The sequence below is a fragment of the Hyperoodon ampullatus genome (assembly GCF_949752795.1).
Source record: "Hyperoodon ampullatus genome assembly, chromosome: 18".
NCBI lineage: Eukaryota > Metazoa > Chordata > Mammalia > Artiodactyla > Ziphiidae > Hyperoodon > Hyperoodon ampullatus.
The window spans coordinates 56,196,628-56,216,388 of record NC_136931.1 but is presented as its reverse complement, the minus strand read 5'-3'; the positions used below and the strand labels follow the sequence as shown (position 1 = coordinate 56,216,388).

The window sequence follows — 19,761 nt, the reverse complement described above, 5'->3', positions numbered from 1 at the left end:
CCCATTATAAGATGAATAAATTCTAGAGACCTAATGTATAGCATGGCAGCTATAGTAAATAATAACTAATTGTATACTTGAAATTTGCTGAGAGAGTAGATCTCAAGTGTCCTTACCCCCCCCACACACACACAAATTGGAACTATAAGAGGTGATGGATATGTTAATTAGTTTGATTGTGGTGATCGTTTCATAATGTATACTGTTAACCAGACTTTCAGAAACGGAGACTGACTGAAATAAAGAGGCATTTATTTGGGGTTTGTTAGGACTGCAGCCCAGGAGACCCAGATTCAAGAAGTACTTGAGGGCATCCTAATAAAGAAATACATATATACGTATTACAATTTAAAAAAATTTTAAAAAAAGAAGCAACTTGAATTGTGTTCCACTGGACTGCAAATGAAGGAAGCTTCTAAAGGCAAAAACTGCAAAGCCACAATTAGTTACATTAGTTGTTTATCAAGAATTATAATTAGATGATACAGCCACTGTGGAGAACAGCATGGAGGTTCCTTAAAAAACTAAAAACAGAACTACCATACGACCCAGCAATCCCACTACTGGGCATATACCCTGAGAAAACCATAATTCAAAAAGAGTCATGTATCACAATGTTCATTGCAGCACTATTTACAATAGCCAGGATATGGAAGCAACCTAAGTGTCCATCGTCAGATGAATGGATAAAGAAGATGTGGCACATATATGCAATGGAATATTACTCAGCCATAAAGAGAAACAAAATTGAGTTATTTGTAGTGAGGTGGATGGACTTAGAGTCTGTCATACAGAGTGAAGTAAGTCAGAAAGAGAAAAATAAATACCATCTGCTAACGCATTTATATGGAATCTAAAAAAAAATGGTTCTGAAGGGGCAGGACAAGAATAAAGATGCAGACGTAGAGAATGAAACTGAGGACACGGGGAGTGGGAAGGGTAAGCTGGGACGAAGAGAGTGGCATGGACATATATACGCTACCAAATGTAAAATAGATAGATAGTGGGAAGCAGCCTCATAGCACAGGGATATCAGCTTTGTGATCACCTAGAGGGGTGGGATAGGGAGGATGGGAGGGAGACGCAAGAGGGAGGAGATACGGGAATATATGTATATGTATAGCTGATTCACTTTGTTATAAAGCAGAAACTAACACACCATTGTAAAGCAATTATATTCCAATAAAGATGTTAAAAAAAATCAAGCTGGCAAGAAGTAGGGTGTTTGTTAAGCAAGGATTGGTTGGGGTCAGAATGGTTGCATCTTTACAAGGGGGAACAACCCTGAGACACAAGGTTCCAGGTAGCAGATGTTTTAAAAATGGCTGGTGTCCTTGGGTTAGGTATAGTTCACAGAAAGTTCAAGTTCTCGGTGTTGCAGGGAAGTCCTGAGACCAGATCCTCAATGGCTGCCCAGTTCCATTTTTGTATGTCTGAACTATGATCACCCTGTTATAATTTTAATTTGTCATATATACATATATGGCAAATTAGAATTATTTATATATATATACACACATATATAAACAAGTTGTACACTTTAAATATAGACAGTTGTTATTTGTCAAAGGTAAATAAATGGAAGTAAAAAGAAAAGAACTTTGTCTTGCAAGGCAAAATGAAGTCACAAGCACAAGTTTATTTTGACTTCGATTTTGATATCCCAGCTTATAACTGGGACTGTACACTGAATCTTAGAATAAAAAACAAATAAAATAATTTTGCTTTTTTCTGCTGTTTAAAATATATTCATTGGAAATGCCTATTGCACTGTCATCCCTGTTGAGTTTCTCTGCTTCATTTATGAACTAGTTTCATCCTGCTCTTATGGGCTAAGTTGTATCCCGCAAAAATTCATATTTTTAGGAAACTCTAACCCTGAGTATCTCAGAAAGCATCTGTATTTGGAGATAGGGCCTTTAAAGAGGTAATTAAAGCGAGGTCTTTAGGGTGGGCCTGCTGTGGTCTGAACGTTTGTGTCACCCCCCCCCCCAAAATTCATATGTTGAAATGAAATGCCCAATGTGATGGTATTAGGAGGTGGGGCCTTTGGGAGGTGGGTAGGTCGTAAGGGTGGAGCTCTCATTAATGGGATTAGTGCCCTTATAAAAGAGACCCAGAGAGCTCCCCAGCCCCTTCCTGCATGTGAAGACACAGGGTGAAGTTGTCAGTCTGTAGCCCACAAGAGGGCCTTTACCATAACCCAGCCACGGTGGCACCTTGATCTTGGACATCCCAGTCTCCAGAACTGTGAGAAATAAATTTCTGTTGATTGTAAGCCACCCAGTAGTCTGTGATATTTTATTATAGCCACTCAAACAGACTACCATAGGCCCTAATCCAATAAGAAGAGGGGATTAGAACACAGACAGAGGGACAACCGTGTGAGGACACAGTGAGAAGGCAGCCATCTGCAAGTCAAGGAGAGAGGCCTCAGAAGAAGCCAAAGTTGCTGATACCTCGATCTCAGACTTCTAGCCTCCAAAATTGTGAGAAAATAAATTCCTGTTGTTTAAGCCACCTAGTCCATGGTATTGAGTTGTGGCTGCCCAAGCAAATGAATACACCTGCTGTATCCTCATTTGTTGTAGGCTCTATGTGTGATTTTGCCTTTGATTTTTTAAGGTATTAGGAAGTATTCCAGAAATACACAAGGCTTAGAGGATAATGTAGTGAACACCCGTTATCCCTCTAAGTTAGTCAGGATAGGGTAGGATGTGCTGCAGTAGCAAGTAAACCCTGAAATCTTAGTGGCTTAATACAATGTAAGTTTGTTTGCCCATCATGAGATTGCGACGTGGACCAGGCAGCCCTGCTTCATCTTGTACCTATGCCATCTGGAGTATGGACCCTCTGGGCCATATCTGCAGAGGACGGGTGGACAGAGGAGGTACTTGGGCTCTTAACTGCCTCAGCCAGGAAGTGACTTCCATTCACACCCCATTGGCCAGAAGTAGCCAGAACTAGTGGCCCCAATCTCACTGCAAAAGATCCTGAGAAGTGAAGGGGAGGATGTGGATATCTGGTGAGCACTAACGGTCTCTACCTTCCCCATAACATGGTTCAAGAAATGAGCATCACAATTACAGTTGAAGACCCTCAATGCTTCCATGATTGGAGCTGATCTGCAGAACTTTTATTGACCTCAAGGCATTCTCATATCTTTTGTGAGCTCTGCAGTTTCACTCTGCATTTGTTCTGCTTTGTACCTGCCCTGGGCCATTAGGGAGAGACAGGTGGCTAGAGGCTGGACATGGGGCGAGAACTCTTTTTTTTTTTTTTTCCCCCCCTTGGCCACAGCATGCGGCACGCGGGATCTAAGTTCCCTGACCAGAGATCAGACCCACGCCCCCTGCAGTGGAAGTGCAGAGTCTTAACCTCTGGACCACCAGGAAGTCCCTGAGAACTCATTTTACCAGTGGCCACTTTCTGGGAATTCCCTGGTGGTCCAGTGGTTAAGATGCTGCACTTCCACTGCAGGGGGCACGGGTTCGATCCCTGGCCAGGGAACTAAGATCACACATGCCGTGCAGTGCAGCCAAAAAAGAAAAAAAAAGATGTGGCCACTTTCTGGGAGAGGGTATTCCAGGTATGATAACTTTTCTTCTTTCTGTAATCTCATCATCATGGGGAACTCAGGTGACTACTCGTCAGCAGTGGATTAAGTTTTCTTTCAGCTTCCTGTCCCCGCACCCCACTTCTGTTTTCTAGCATGATCTGTCCAGACTGTGGCAAAGATGTTGAAGCAACTTTCAAATTCTGCCCCTACTGCGGAAAACCTCTGCCTACAGAGGAGCACGAGGGGTCCCAGACCTTTGTCAGGCCGTCTATGTCATCCTCCCAAGGTAAGAACCAGGGCTTTATGCTTCTCCCTTTAGGAGGGGTGACGTGTGTGCGTGCGTGTGTGCGTTTCGGAAGGAAGGACAGACACCTTTGCAGTCTGCCTGACCCTGCATGGATACCGGAGGAGCCCAGAGCTCAGGCTCTCCCTATACAGAGTTTCTTGGCATTTTATCAGGCTCATGGCTCTGAAGTTGACAACTCATGCATTTCTGTCTCCAGCTTGGACTCCTCCCCTGAAATCTACATTCATGTATATCAGACTCCCTGCTTGACATCCATTGGATGTCCCGGAAGTGTCTCCGCGTGCTCAGAACTAAGCTCCTGATATGACTGCCACCCCCCGCCTGCCCCTTCCATAGACTATCCCATCAAGGTAACAGCAGTTCAGCTTATTTGGTTTCTCAGACCATGGAGTCATCCTCAAGTCCTCTTTCTCTCCCACCCCATGACTGCAGTCCTCCAGCAGATCTCATCAGCTCTCCCTTTAAAAGTCAATGCCGAGGACTTCCCTGATTGCACAGTGGTTAAGAATCCACCTGCCAATGCAGGGGACACAGGTTCGATCCCTGGTCCGGGAAGGTCCCACATGCCGCGGAGCAGCTAAGCCCGTGCGACACAACTACTGAGCCTGCGCTCTAGATCCCACAAGCCACAACTACTGAGCCCATGTGCCACAACTACTGAAGGCTTTGCGCCTAGAGCCCCGTGCTCCGCAACAAGAGAAGCCACCGCAATGAGAAGCCCGTGCACCACAATGAAGAGTAGCCCCCACTCACCTCAACTAGAGAAAGCCTGTGAGCAGCAACGAAGACCCAGTGCAGCCAAAAATAAATAAATAAATTTATTTTAAAAAAAAACTCAATGCCGAATTGGACCACTTCCTGCCACCACCCTGATCCATCTCACCCTCACCTCACCAATATTGTAGAAGCTTTCTTCCCCTGGTCTCCCTGCTGCTTCTCTGTTCCCTGCAGCTCTCTTCAAGTGGCAGCCTGACGGACCCTGTTAAAACAAAGTCGGACCCTGTCATTCCCCTGCTCACTACCTTTCCAGGTTAAGCCTGACATGATCAGGTCCCTGTCTCTCAGAGCTCATCTCCTAATCCTGGACCTCTAAGCTGTTGCACTTGCTGTTCTCTCTCTCTGGGTGGTTCTTCCCTCATCTGGTGCATGACCCCCCTCACTTTCTTCAGGTCTTTATGCAATTGTTGCCTGCTCAGAGAGGCCTTCCCTGACACCTCTAATTAAATTGCATCTTCCTACATGTGACAGCCCCTGTCCCCTGCCCCTGCTTTATCTTGCCTTTCAGTACTTGTATCAACCGTATTAAATATGTTATTTTACTCATTTATATTGCTCCTCATCTTTAAGCTCTGTAAGGATAGGAGTTTATCGTGGTTTGTAAGCTCTGTTGATTGTGGTTTGTAACCTGTTGTTTGCATAGCATCCAGGACTGTGCCTGACACAGAGTTGGATGCTGAGAAATCTTATTGATTGGTTGACTGAATGAATGAAATATCAGCAGTAGGTCCCGGCCAATGGAAAGCCCAAGCACAGATCCTACATTGGTAAATCGAAGTGGATTTGCTTATCTGAAGGCCACAGAAGGAAGTTGGCATACGTGGCAGAAAGTTCAGCAACATTTGTTTTATCATTTGGGAGTGTGTTTGGCTGCAAGTAACAGAAAACACTACTTCAAGAGTTTAAACAAATGAATGGGTTTGTTTTTCTTTCTAACAAAAAGTCGGGAGGGGACAGTCCAGTGTAGGGATGGTGTCCCCATGATGCCGTAAGGGACCCAGGCTCCCCATGATGCCGTAAGGGACCCAGGCTCCTCCTGTCTTTCTCCTCATCCTTAGTGTATGGTTTTGGTTCCCATTTTCATTTTATATTGGAGTATAGTTGATTTACAATGTTGTGTTAGTTTCAGGTGTACAGCAAAGTGATTCAGTTATACATATACATATATCCATTCTTTTTCAGATTCTTTTCCCATATAGGTTATTACAGAATATTGAGTAGCATTCCTTCTGCTGTACAGTAGGTCCTTGCTGATTATCTGTTTTATATATAGTGGTGTGTATGTTAATCCCAAACTCCTAATTTATCCCTCCCACACACATTTCCCCTTTGGTAACCATAAGTTTGTTTTTGAAGACTGTGAGTCTGTTTCTGTTTGTAAATAAGTTCATCTATCATTTTTTTGTATAAATTTATTTATTTATTTTTGGCTGTGTTGGGTCTTCGTTGCTGCACACGGGCTTTCTCTAGTTGCAGCAAGCGGGGGCTGCTCTTCCTGTGGTGTGCGGGCTTCTCATTGGCTTGTCTTGTGGAGCTCGGGCTCTAGGTGTGCAGGCTTCGGTAGTTGTGGCACACGGCTCAGTAGTTGTGGCTCACGGGCTCTAGAGCGCAGGCTCAGTAGTTGTGGCACACGGGCTTAGTTGCTCCGCGGCATGTGGGATCTTCCCGGACCAGGGCTCAAACCCGTGTCCCCTGCATTGGCAGGTGGATTCTTAACCGCTGCACCATCAGGGAAGTCCTGTATCATTTTTTTTTTTAGATTCCACATGTGTGATATCATATGATATTTGTTTTTCGCTGTTTGACTTACTTCATTTAGTATGATAATCTCTAGGTCCATCCATCAGATCCTGAGTCCTTAACCCCAGCCTTCCCTAATGCCAGCCTTGGGCCTCATTCATTGTTCATCCACCCAGTCATCAGGCAACAAACATACTTGGACTGCCTATTGTGTACTTAGGTGCTGTCTTTGTCCCCAGGGATGTAGTAACAGGTGAGATGGACCTGGTTTCTGCTCTCTCAGAGATTTTGGTGGCTGGTAAGGCAAACAGACATTGAATAAACAATTATTAGTTGAGTGCATGATAACAGAAGGGCAATGGATGGACCACAGAACACACATAAGGGAGATGTGTTTCTGGGAGGGTCAGGGAAGGCCTCCCTAGGTGGGTAATGTTTGAGCCGAGATCTAGGGATGATAAGAGTTAGCCAAGTGAAGACTGGGGGCAAGGTGAGGGGGTCGGAACAGGAATTCAGGCATCGAGGCATGGTATGGGGAAGAGCCATACATGTTGGAGAAGTAAAGAAGGACAGCTGTACTGGGGGCAGACACGTGGGGCCTTGTAGACCGTGGGTAAGGAGTTTAGTAATCACTGATGTGGTGAGGAGCCATGGAAGAATTTCCGCCAAATGGGAGACACAGTATGATGTGCATTTTGAAGAGACCTCTCTGAATGCTACGTGTGGAAAGGAGATTGGAGGCATGGAAACCAGTTAGGAGGCCATTCCAGGAGTCCAGAGACCAAGTATGCTGGCTGAGGTAGTGTCAACTGAAAGAAGACTTCTGGTTTTAGTAATACGGCAGACTAGATGATAAGGAAGAGTCCCTTATGGCTCAGCACACCACAAAATGCTGGATAAAATATAAAGAATATCTTTATATTCATAGGGCTGAATGGTAGGAAAGTAAGGTAATTACATGGAAGTGAGCAACAATAAGATAACACAGGGACTTCCCTGGTGGTCTAGTGGTTAACAATCCGTCTTGCAATGCAGGGGACGCTGGTTCGATCCCTGGTCAGGGAACTAAGATCCCACATGCCACGGGGCAACTAAGCCCATGCACCCCAACTGCAGAACCCATGTGCTCTGGAGCCCTCACGCCACACCTAGAGAGCCCGCTTGCTCTGGAGCCCATGCATCACAACTAGAGAGAAGCCCGCGCGCTGCAACAAAGAGGCTGCATGCTGCAACAAAAGATCCTGCTTGCCACAACTAAGACCCAATGCAGGCAATAAATAAATAAATAGATAGGGAGGGAGGGAGAGAGAGAGAGACAGAGGAAGGAAAGAAAGAAAGAAAAGGAAAGGAAAGGAAGGAAGGAAAGAAAAAAGAAAGGAATAGGAAGGAGGGGAGGAAGGAAAGAAAGAAAAGAAAAGAAAAAAGAAAAGAAAGAACACAGACACACAGGGCTAAGCAAATGCTATAGGGGGTATTGGTCCTGGGCTGTGTCCTGGTCATTGGTGGCCTTGAGCCTGGGTTTTAATGGGGTATAGGAGACAAAGCATAGGGCCTGAGCAGCACAGGGGTGAGATTGGAAACCTCCTCTAAAATCTGGGACTTTTCAGTGGTAAAAAAAAAAATTGCTCCACAGAGAAAATATGTGGAGACATTTGTCTGTCTCAGCCTTGATTGTGAGTGAAAAATGTCCTCTCTGAGAACTCCTAACCAAGAACTCACATCCTTACCAGTTTGGGGCCAGAATTCATACTGTGTGGCCCCCCAAAACTCCAAGCAGAAAAGTTAGTATAAAGTGATGAGTAGTGGGTGCCCCCCACCCCAGCAGAGGCAAATCTTTTCTTGTGGAACATCCTTTAAAGACAGACCTTAGACTTCCAACAGGCACATCAGCTCCCAACCAATTAACAAAGATACCAGGAAACAAGCCGCTGCCAGGAGAAACACAAACTATAGAATCAGACCTGCAATGACCAGAGACCTTGGAATTAACAGATGAGAATATGTACAAAGCACATTTATTATGTTTACGGAAATAAAAGAAGTAATTGAAGGTACAGTGAAGGAACAAAAGCTAGTTAGAAACGATTAGGCAGATTTTAAAAGAACCAAATAAAATCTTTGATGATAAAAATAAATATCATCATGGCAATCAGAAACTCATTGGATGGTTTAAACTCCAGACTAGACACTCTGAAGGAGAACAGTGAACTGGAAGACAGATCTGAAGAAATTACCTAAAGGAGACCCTACTGTGATAAAGTGCTTGAGGATATAAAAGAGAGGCCAAGCCTCTCTTAGGAAAGAATAACTAAAACAAAGGAAAGTTTGTTTACATTATTTAGGTGATAGGAGTAAAACTTGGCTGTGAGGGTCAAAGGGAAGAGTTTTGAATATGACCTCAGGGTTTCTGGTTTAATGGTTCCTGGAAAGGACTTCTGTAACTCCAGTCTGCATTCGGTCTTCCTTTCTCTAGGCTCAAGGAGAAGGAGCAACACCAGTTCTGAAATATCTCCCAAGAAAGTGAAATGGCTCATCTGTGCTTCCTCTCCCCCATCATCCCTTCTCTCAGAAGGTGACAGTTCTAAATCTGAAGATACCTTGAGTACCTGTGAGAAACCCAAAGGTGAGAGTTATGCTCAGTATGGGGAAAAGGAGGGTCATCTGACAATGTTTGAGGCATCATGCCTCTGCTCAGGCATCACATACGCCTGCTTGGACCCTCCTCCCAGGATCCTCCCCCACCTTTCAGCCCACAGGCTCCCCCTCCAGTCCATCTCTACATGGCCAGAGGTGACCTCACCCCTCCCTGCTCACAGCCCCCTACCGTCCCCATCGCCCCACTGTTTGGGCTCTTCAGCCTGACCTCTGAGACTATGGTCTGGTTCCTCCTTTATCTCTCACCACAACCCTGTACACAGAAAACTCACTTTTGGAAATAACTTTTCAGGGTTTTCAGCTTCTGGTCTTGGCTATGTCTGTTCCTTCAGCCCAGGGGCCTCTCTTCTTTCCAGCACTCAGGGTCAGATCTCTAGGAAGCCTTTCCTGAATGCCATAGGCTGGATCAAGTCCACCTCATCTCCCTCCAGACCCTCTCTTTGTCCTCTTTGTCTGGGCTCCCACGGTGCCAGTGATGTCCTCATTTGAGTTCATGTCTCCTCCAGGCTCCATGTCCCTTTCTGCCTCGCTTGCTGGACTGAGAGTCCCCCGTGGACAGGGACTGGGTGGACTCATTTGTGTAAGCCCTGTGCCAGCCAGTGAGCAGGGAAGGGTGAGGACCATATGCCCGTCTCCTTCCCACTGGGTCTTCGGATCTCAAGTCACAGCCCTTCAGTGTCTCCTCTTTCTCCCTTGTTATTCTCTGGGCCCCACGGCCTCTTCCCATCTGTACCTTGGGTGGATGGCGGCTGGGAGGAGTGAAGCAGGTAATATCTTTTCCTGTGTCCCTATCTCACCACACCGCCCGCATTGTCTTGCCAGTCTAGGAGCCCCTCAAGGGCAGGGCCTCAGTCTAACAAATGTCTGGCCCCTCTTCATGCTCAGCACAAAGCCAGGTCCTGTTTTAGGACGTTTTGGGTTGAATGTCTAGCATGTTTTTTTTTTTTTTCCTCTCTGGCAAACTTCTACTCATCCAATAGGACCCAACTCAAATGTCCCCTCCTCCACGAAGCCTCTCCTGACTTTTGCAGGCACAGTCAGTCTCTTTCTCATATTCCTCTGTACTGCCCTGTCTCAGACTCAGTTCTGACCAGCTGTGTCCAGGTCAGTCTCCCCCACCAAATTAGAGGCTCCCGAGGGAAGGGTCCAGATCCAACTCATGTCCGGGTCCCCAGCTTCAGCACACAGGATCCGTGAAAGGTCCGAGGAAGCTTTTGTTGAATGGACAAATGAATAAATGAACAGTATTATGAACGCCGTCTGATTACGCACCCAACTTTTCTCTCCCGGATGCCACCTTTTCTTTATTCTCACCATCCTCCTGCAGGGTGCTGGAGCAGATCCCCAACCTCCCGGAGCAGCCCTCAGACAACCAGGCAGAGCCCTCAGACACTGAAGCGGAGCCGGGTGACCACCTCGCTCAAGGCTTTGCCAGAGGGGACGGTGCTGATAGACAAGAGTGGCTGGCACTGGAAGCTGAGATGCCTCCAGAGCAGGGATGGCCAGGGCATTCTCTATGAAGGTACACTCTGTCCACAGGTGGGCAGGTGCTGGGCTGGGCTGGGCTGGGTCAGGCCATCTTGGAGCCAAGGCAAAGGGGAGGGAACCACTTTCTGAGAATGGAGATGGAGCCGTATCCCAGCTGCAGACCTGCCTCGAGGCAGCTTTCTCTTAGAGCTGGGACTGCAAACCTATGCACCTACAGCGGCTGGGAAGGTAGAGTAAATGAGTGCAGGAGGCTGGGAGTCAGGCGATTGGGAGTGGTGGGGACTGTGGCCAACCAAAGCGCATGTGCCCTGGATAAAGAGGACACTCTTCTCCACCGCGACCTACTGTTGTCACGTGGGAGTGCAGGCCCAGGGTGGCCGGAAGATAAGGACAGTGATCACTGTTCTGTCTGTCCTGCAGAGATTGGATGGACCCTTCCTCCAAATTTGGTTTGAATGTTGAGACCGATGAGGATATGAAAGGTTTACTGCTTGCGTAATTGAGATCTCTGGTGGGGGGAGAAGCTCTGTGAGAACAAGGAAGAGCACCTAGCCCCGGTTTTTACTGTGGTTAAGGGACAGGGCTGGGGTGAGGGTTCTGCCCGGGCCACGGCGTCATGTGGTTTGAATCTCTGCCGTCACCAAAAGAGGGAGCTCCAGGCTTTCTTATCCGTGGGATGGGAAGAAGCAGGGCTGGGCTTAAAAGTTAAACAAAACAATAGTTGAACAAAAAATACCAGCAAGACAACGTGTTACAATGAAGGACAAAATAACTGCACTGGAAATGTTAGTATTAATCAGCCTAGCATTAACTGAGTGCTTACTCCAGGCCAGGCCTTGTTCTAAGCACTTTATGTGGTTTTATGAGGGTTTTTGCATTTTTTAAAATTGAGATAAAATTCATATAACATAAGATTCACCATTTTAAAGTCTACAGTTCAGTGGGTTTTAGTAGATTCACGATGGTGCGCATCCGTCACCACCATCTAGTTCCAGAGTATTTCTGTCACCCCAAAAGGAAACCCTGTACCTTTACCAGTTACTCTCATCCTCCTCCCCTCGCCAGCCCCTGGCAACCACTAATCTACTTTGTCTCTATGGATTTGCCTATTCTGCACATTTCAGATAAATGGAGTGATACTCTCTGTGGCCTTTTGTGTCTGGCTTCTTCCCCTCAGCACGATGTTTTCAAGGTCCAACCATGTTGTCACCTTTGTCAGAACTTCCTTCTGTTTTATGGCCGAATAAGATTCCAGGGTGTGTATATATCACATCTGGTTGATCTGTTTATCAGTTGGTGGATGTTTGGACTGTGTCCACTCCAGGCCATGATGAATAATGCTGCTGTGATCGTGCATGTACAGGTTTTCACGTGGACATACGTTTGCTTTATACTTCTTAAACCGTTTAATTCTCACGACAGCCTCATGACGTCAGCAAGATCATTATCCCCATTTTCTAGATAAGGAAAATGAAGCCCAGGGGTGTTAATGACTAGACAGAGATCTGGCTCCAGAGAGCTTCCAAGCTTGCAGGAAAAGCCAGAGATCGGGATTTTGAGAGGAAATCTCTGATTTGGAAGCACCGGCCGGCCAGACATGGGTGCCGGCAATTTCGAGCCTCAGGTTGGCCATCCTGCCTCAGAGCCTGGGCAGGGGGACAGGGCAGCCACATTTGAGACAGACCCAGGTGGGGACTTCCTTGGTGGTCCAGTGGTTAGGACTCTGCGCTTCCACTGCAGAGGACCTGGGTTCGATCCCTGGACAGGGAGGTAAGATCCCACGTGCCGTGCGGTAAGGCCAAAAAAAAGAAAAGAAACAGACCCAGGTGGGGTCGTGACTTGGCTCTGGCACACTGAGTGATCCTGAGCAAGCAGCTCTGCCTTGATGTCCCAGTTGGGAAAGTGAGAGATGGTGTCCTGCCCACCTCCTGGGGCTGTTGGTCCCAAATGGTGAGAAGGGACAGAGGCGGTGAGCTTGGAAAACGGTAAAGGGGTCTCCTCAGGCGGAGGCAGGTAGCATTAGTCATGGAGGGACAGGGCGAGGGAGGGAGAGAGGAGAGCATAACGGGACACGAGGGAGCACTCACTCCATGCCAGGCGCGGTTCCGGGGCCCATTTAATGCTCCCAGCCACGCTAGGAGGGAGGCACTCGTGTTACTTCGTCTTACAGCTGGAGCACAGAGAGGGGAAGCCACTCGCCCAAGGTCACACAGCCTCAAAGTGACAGAGCTGGGATTTGAACCTAGGTGTAATTCGTAACCATTACACCACAAGAGAGGGAGGGAGGGAGGAGGGAGGAGGAGGGAATCGGGGTGAGAAGGAACGAGAGGAAGAGAAAGGATAGAGGGGCAGAACCAACAGCAAGAAAGGCTGGGGAGAGAGAAGGCTGGGGAGAGGCCCAGAGGGCCGGGAAGCAAGAGGGAGAAGAAAGACAAACAAGGCAGGAGGCATCTGAAGGGAAAAAACCAGCTGTGTCCTCACATCAGAAACCCACAGGGGAAGGTTAGGAAGGAAATGCTCTGGGCCATGTGTCTTCACCTTTTGTGTCTCGGGTTGTTTGATCAGACCCCTTCCCCGCCCGCCAGCATCATTCATTCTCCCGCAGATACCTGCCTGGTGCGAGGCCCGGGTGCTGGCTCGGGCACAGTGGGGAGGGGGCTGCATGTGGATGTGCCTCAGAGTGGCATTACCCCAGGACAGGTTGCCTTTGGCTTCTGCCAGTTTGCACCAGTCGGGAAGATGTAGTTGAAAACAGTGAGAGTAAAACAACAGCAGCAACCAGAATGGTGATTTTTATTATAGCAGCTGACACTTCCAGCCCACTCTGGGCCGCCCCACCCCCCGCTAAGTTCTTTGTCTGTTAACTCATCTGATTCCCATAACAGCCCTGTGAGTTGGCACTCTCTCTTACTCTGTGAAACACTGAATTATAACGTCATCCTCCCTGGTCTCCCTGGCCCAGCTTGGGAGACCTATCACCGAGGCAACCATGTAAATCCCTGCAGCTGCGGTATGCGTGGAGAGTTGTTTCTGAGAAGCAACTGGGATTCAAGTCCCGGCCTGCCCCCCTGTGGATGGAGGTTCAGGGCTTGTATTCATTTCCTGTGGCCACCATCACAAATCACCACAAACTTAGTGGCTGAAGACAGCACACATTTATTCTCTTCTAGTTGTGGAGGTCACAAGACTGAAATCAGTCTCACGGAGCTAAAGTTAAGATACGGGCGAAGGGACTTCCCTGGTGGTCCAGTGGTTAAGACTCCGCACTTCCACTGCAGGGGGCACGGGTTCGATCCCTGGTCAGGGAACTAAGAACCTGCATGCTGTGTGTTGCGGCCATAAAAATAAAATTTTTTAAAAATAGATATGGGTAGGGCTAGTCCTTCCAAGAGGCTCTCGAGGCAAATCCGTTTCCTTGCCTGTTCAGCTCCCAGAGGCCGCCTGCATCCCTCGGCTTGTGGCTTCCTCCATCCTCAAAGCACGTCACCTCAGGCTCTGCTTCCACCATCACATCGCCTTCTCCTCTTCTGTGGTCAAACCTCCCTCTGCCTCCCTCTTTATAAGGACGCTTGTAGGATTACATTAGGGCCCCCTGGATCATCCAAGACAGTCCCCACAGCACAGGACCCTTAATTTAATCACACCGGCAAAGACTCGCCATTGGTTCTCTCCACCTGCAGCCCCTTAACACGACGTATTTCTCCCAGTGGCAGCCCTGAGCCTCTCCCTGGTCCTCGGTTTCAGCTGCTCCGGGAGAATGGTTGCCTCCCTCTTCGAGGGGTCCCCCAGGGGTCCTTTAGGGCTTGTTTTACGTACGCAGTACACTCTCAGCCCCGGCACCTTGGCGTTCATTGTGGGGGCCTGTCCCGCGCACGATAGGGTGCTTGGCAGCGTCCTCGACCTTCACCCCTCCCCTCTCCCAGTCGTGACAACCAAAACTGTCTCCAGACATGGCCAGACGCCCACTGGGGGGCAGAACCGCCCACGGTTGAGAACCACGGAGTCAGGCCGTCCCAGACGTGCCCTCCAAAGACAGAGAGACCCTGTCAGCTGGTAACTGTCAGGTGGAATCACTGTTCTTTTATTAAAGCACCTTTCAGCTGTGCCCACAACAAAGGTTGGGCCAGAGAAGGGCAGGCCAGGCAGAGGCACGGCACAGGCAAAGACTGGGAGGCTGGAAACCCGCGCAGGAAGCGTCAGGATCCTGGTGTTGCTGACGGTGGGGCATGGGATGCCCGGAGTCCCCAGCCAGGTTTGGGGAGGTGGGAAAGCACAGGCAGACCAGCTGAGTTAGCCTTCTGCCTCTGCCGGCTGCTCGTTGTCTGATCGTCCTCGAGGGATGTCATGACCTTGTGCCTCAGTTTCCTCACCTGCAAAATGGAGAGTGTAGTAACACCGACCTCACGGGGTTGTCGTTGTGAGAGTTGAATGAGTAGAACGATGAGCAGGAAAATAGCAAAAGCACCGTATGAACGCCTCCTGTTGTTATTCTGGTTATGTTGGATTCCAGCGCAGCATTGTTGCTCCAAGTTCAATGTCGCCTGTCTCTTGGCCATCAGAGGCTCCCACCTGCCTGCCTGCCACACCCCTGTCTGCATTTGTCACACGTAGGGACTTTCCATACACGTATCAGGTTTGCATCAAGCAGGGGTCTCCCAGGTCGCAGGGTCTGGAGCCAGGTTTACAGCCCGGCTCTGCTGAGGCCCTCGGCCAAGCCCACTGCCCTTGCTCCTCCGTCGATTCCTCTCTGTAATGGGAATCGCCCAGCTGACTCCCCGGCAGTCGGCGGGAGGGCCAGTGAGAAGAGTGGAGGGGAAAAGCCCTTCATGATCTGCAGAGCAGTGCAGGAAAAGCGTATTTAAATTGCCAGCTGTTCTGCCTGCTTCTGAGTGTCAGGCATGTGGTTCGTTGAGTGGGGCTTTTCCTCGGACCTTGAGGTAACTCTGAGGCAGGTACTGTTTTTATGTCTGAGAGGTGCCTCGGCCATTTCCTGCATGCCCCTCAAAGATGCCCCCCAAACCCCCTCCCCACAGGTGGGAAGGATGCCTCTCTCCCCCAAGATCCATGATCTTTCCACATTTCCCTCCTTTAGGCTGGGCTCAGGTCACCTTTGGCCTTAAATCTGTAAGCCCTGGTTCCTGCCCGGCTCCAGCTGGAGCTTCTTGAAGGCAAGGGTGGCTTCTAGGTAACTTTGTCACCTCCCTGCCCCTTAGCTCAGTGTCTCAGACAACACCAACCTGGATGGTTAGGAAGGGTGGGAAAGAAGAGAGAAAAGGGAGGAGGACGCAGGGAGCCAGCTGGGACGGATGGCGATGGCTCGGTTCATGAGCTCCTGGGAGTGAGCTAGACCTCGGCCAGAGCCGCTGTGCCACTCACCAGCTGTGGGCCCGCGGCTGATTATATTTTAAAAGCTGCCACACACTGAGCGCTCCCGGGGTGCCCAGTGTGATGCTGGGCTGTGGTGGGGGCGTCATTGAGCAGCTATTACAAAGGGTGAAGCTGGGGTGTTCCCTGGCGGTCCAGTGGTTAGGACTCCACGCTTTCACTGCCAAGGGCCCAGGTTCAGTCACTAGTCAGGGAACTAAGATCCCACACGCCACACAGCATAGCCAAAAACAAAAACGGGTGAAGCTGGCTATGATTACTGCTCAGCTGGTACTATTGTTATTCCTACCGACCCCTCTGAATCCTTGCATCCAATCTCAGGGGTGGGCTTCATTAGTCCTACTTTACTGACATGGGGCGGAGGCCCAGACAGGTTTAGCACCTCACACCAAGCACCTCACACCAAGTCACAGAGTTGATGGAGGGGCTGGGCTTGAGACCAGATCTATGCAGCACAAAGCCTCCCGTGTCACTTGGCCTCACTAAGCTTCGGCTTTCTTGTCTCGTCCGTCAAGTGGAGCTAACAGGGAACAGTTCTCAGAGCTTTCTGAGATGCTTTTCCCAGGTTATAATCCTCAAATTTGGCTCAAATAAAATTTTCCATTTCTCTCTTAAAAAAAAAAAAAATGGGGCTTCCCTGGTGGCACAGTGGTTGAGAGTCCGCCTGCAGATGCAGGGGATGCAGGTTCGTGCCCTGGTCCGGGAGGATCCCACATGCCGCGGAGCGGCTGGGCCCGTGAGCCATGGCTGCTGAGCCTGCGCGTCCGGAGCCTGTTTTCCGCAACGGGAGAGGCTACAGCAGTGAGAGGCCCGCGTACCGCAAAAAAAAAAAAAAAAATGGAGCTAACAATGACAGCCACCATAATAGTAATAACAATAACATGGTATTAGACCTTCCTAGGGCTGTCCTGAGCACTAGAGGAAACAATGTGTGTAAAGCCCACCCTTAGCGCGTGCAGTAGACTTTGCAGGGTTTGTAATTAAGCAGGATGGGGCAAGCATGTAGGGAGTTGATGAGGAAGTGCCCCAGGGACCAGCTCCTGCAGGGGGGAGGGGAAGGAAGTGGTAGGGCAGGGGGCAGAAATAGGCGGTGGTGCAGCCCAGGGATCGCCTCGGCTGGCCCCATGGGGGCTCTGGAGCAGAAGCGGTCCTTCAATGTGGTTCTGAGTTAGGCCAACATGGCTGGGCCTTTATATCCCCCTCCATCAGCCTTTGGCTATGGGCCGCCCTGGGACTTGCAGCTGAGGGCATCCCTGAGGGGCTGAAGGCTGCTGCAGTGGCCTCCCCAGGTTGCGTGGGGCTAGGGGAACAGGTCCTCCTCCAAGGGGATCTGCGTCCATCACACGGTACTTACGCATTGTTCAAAGACGGGGATATTGAATAGTATCCCCTGAGCTGAAAAGGAACTTTGAGATCGAAGAAAACGAAGTGGACAGCTCCATAAAGTACAGTTACGAAGTTTATTGTGGGTACCTTACATACGGGTAGGATCCTGCGGACAGCGATCTGGAAGCATTTGCAACTGCACTCTGTGCTGCCAGAAGGGGTACAGGGGGATTTAAAGGGGCCAAAGCTAAAGATAGAATCTGACTTCTAAGGGAGAAGCACGTCTGCGCCAACAGGAACCGGGTTTTTCCTTCCCCTGGGGGGTCTCATAACCATTATTCCTCGTGGACCGTGAACCATCTGTGTCGGCAAAAGTCATTCTTCCAGTTTTCAGAGGAAGGCTTAAAGTTAATCAGGAACTTATCTGGCTTGGGTGCGTTCCTCATGAGTAGGCTAGAGATCTGCCACGCAGAAAGGGGAGGGGGTAGGACAGTGGGCCTAAGATGACCCAGACAAGATGGAGTCACTGTGGTTCAGCCACACACCCATATATGCAGACAAATGCAGTATGCTGCTGAGTCAGGGGCCCCAGGACCACCCCCGGGTTCAGTGATTGACTGGGGGGACCCGCAGGCCTCTGCCTCTAGTCATACTCGTGTCATAATTGATTACAGCAGAAGGACACAGCACAGTCAGCAAAGGGATAAGGCACATGGGGTAAGTCCGGGGAACCAGCGCCAGCTTCCAGAGTCCCCTCCCCTTGGAGTCACACGGGATGCATAACAAGGTATGACATCACATGAAATGCTCATTGGAGGGACGCTCATTAGAGACTCAGTGCCCAGGGTTTTTATTGGATGCTGGTCCCACAGGCACCCTCTGCCTGGCAGGTACCAAAATTCTACTCTCAGAAGGAAAGCAGGTGTTCAGCATAATGGTTTGGGCGCCGGGAGCCCCTTTTATTGGTTAGGAATCCTAGAAGCTTCCCAGCTGATTGGCAGACACCAGCCGAGGTTCAGCCTTGCGCGCAGGCCTTTCCGAGGAGAGCAGTCTCGCGGTTAATTACCTTTTGTGCACAGCTGTGTGTTAACAGAGAGAGAAAGAAAGAAGCTGTTTGAAAGTAGGAAGGAGCAGGTCATGAAAGTCGAGAATGCACTTGACCCTGTGGGACTCCATTAACCGCAACTGCTGCTCGTTGCTCTGAGGACAATGACCCTCACCTTCCCTCTAGATAATAACCTTGCTCATTTTGTCCACCCACAGCTGAGCCCAACGCCACCTTTGCCTGCGAGTCAAGTCCCCAGAAACAAAGATTCTCACTTAAACTAGTGAGTGGCCCCTGGGGGAGCAGCACTGAGGGGAGGGCTTGGGGCTTTAGCAAGTGCACCACTGACCTCCAAGCCCCTCTGTGGGCTGGGCAAGCCAGAGAGCACAGCCTTGGCCTGCAAGGAGCAGTGGGGCCTTGGGTGGGGCACGTTTCCCTCTGGGCCTTGGGTTCTTCTACATGGGGCCCCTCAGAAACCGCAGTCGGGTCCACCCACGAGCCCTGGCTCTGACGCTTTCTGGCTGTGTGTCTGGGCAAGAGCCCGAAACCTGAGACGGCTGGGTCGGTGCCCTCCCTTGGCCCTAGATGGAGGCCGTGTGAGTGGTTCAGAGCGAGTGCTCCTGAACCAGGCTCGCAGATGAGTGATAGCACCTGCTTGTTGAGAGCCTGTCCTGTGCCCAACCCTGGGCTAAGAGTTTCATAATCAAACCTGTGGGGTGGTTACTGTGTTTCCCATTTAATAGATGAGGACATAAAGGCTCGGTCGCTTGCCCAGGATGCCCATTATGTAAGTTGCTTTGTTCACTGCTGTATTGACAATGCCCAGAACAATACTAGGCACATAATAGGTGCTTTATAGAAAGAATGAGTGAATGACAGAGCTGAGATTTGAACCCAGTTCTCTTTGACCCTGCGCTCTGAAGAACCCAGTTGTACTAGTTGTGTTTAATTAAAATATTTGGTTTGACTGCTTGGAAAAAATGACCCAATGTTAGTTATGGCTTAAACAAGTATGTTTTATTGCTTTTCCATTTAACAGTCTGGGGCAGTGGTCCAGGGCTGATATGATGGTTCCATAAACCAGGGGCTTACTTTCCTTCTATCTTGTTGCTCCAGGCCCCTCAATCTATAACGTTCGTCTCATGGGCTGAGATGGCTGCTCCACCTCCTACCATTTCATCTGCATTTCAGCCAATTGGAACAGGAAAAAAGGAAGGGGAGAGCCTGCCCTAGCCCTTTAAGGGCGTAACCTGGAAGTTGCCCGTATCTATTCTGCTCATGTCCCCATTGGCCAGAACTTGGTCATGTGGGCATTCCTCACTGCAAGGGAGACTGTGAAATGTAGTTTTTAGCTGAAGGGCGTGTGTCCAGGGAAAACTTGTAGATCCTATTGTAAAAGAAAAGGAACCTGGGCAGTGACTCAAAGTCTCTGATATGTGTTCACATGGAGCACCCTAGGGAATTTGGTTTTGATGTTCA

General features: G+C 49.3%; 1 protein-coding gene across 1 annotated transcript in view; it reads left to right on the top strand.

Moving 5' to 3' along the window:
- Window positions 1-3,712: 3,712 nt before the first annotated feature.
- VRK3 (VRK serine/threonine kinase 3) overlaps window positions 3,713-19,761 on the top strand; it is a gene marked incomplete at its 5' end in the record, with an annotated part of 37,010 nt that continues 20,961 nt past the window's right edge. The window contains 4 exons of the mRNA XM_079723052.1: window positions 3,713-3,845; window positions 8,857-9,006; window positions 10,366-10,560; window positions 18,501-18,565. Of these exons, the coding sequence (XP_079579178.1) occupies window positions 3,713-3,845; window positions 8,857-9,006; window positions 10,366-10,560; window positions 18,501-18,565 (543 nt within the window). The remainder of the gene's footprint in view (window positions 3,846-8,856; window positions 9,007-10,365; window positions 10,561-18,500; window positions 18,566-19,761) is intronic.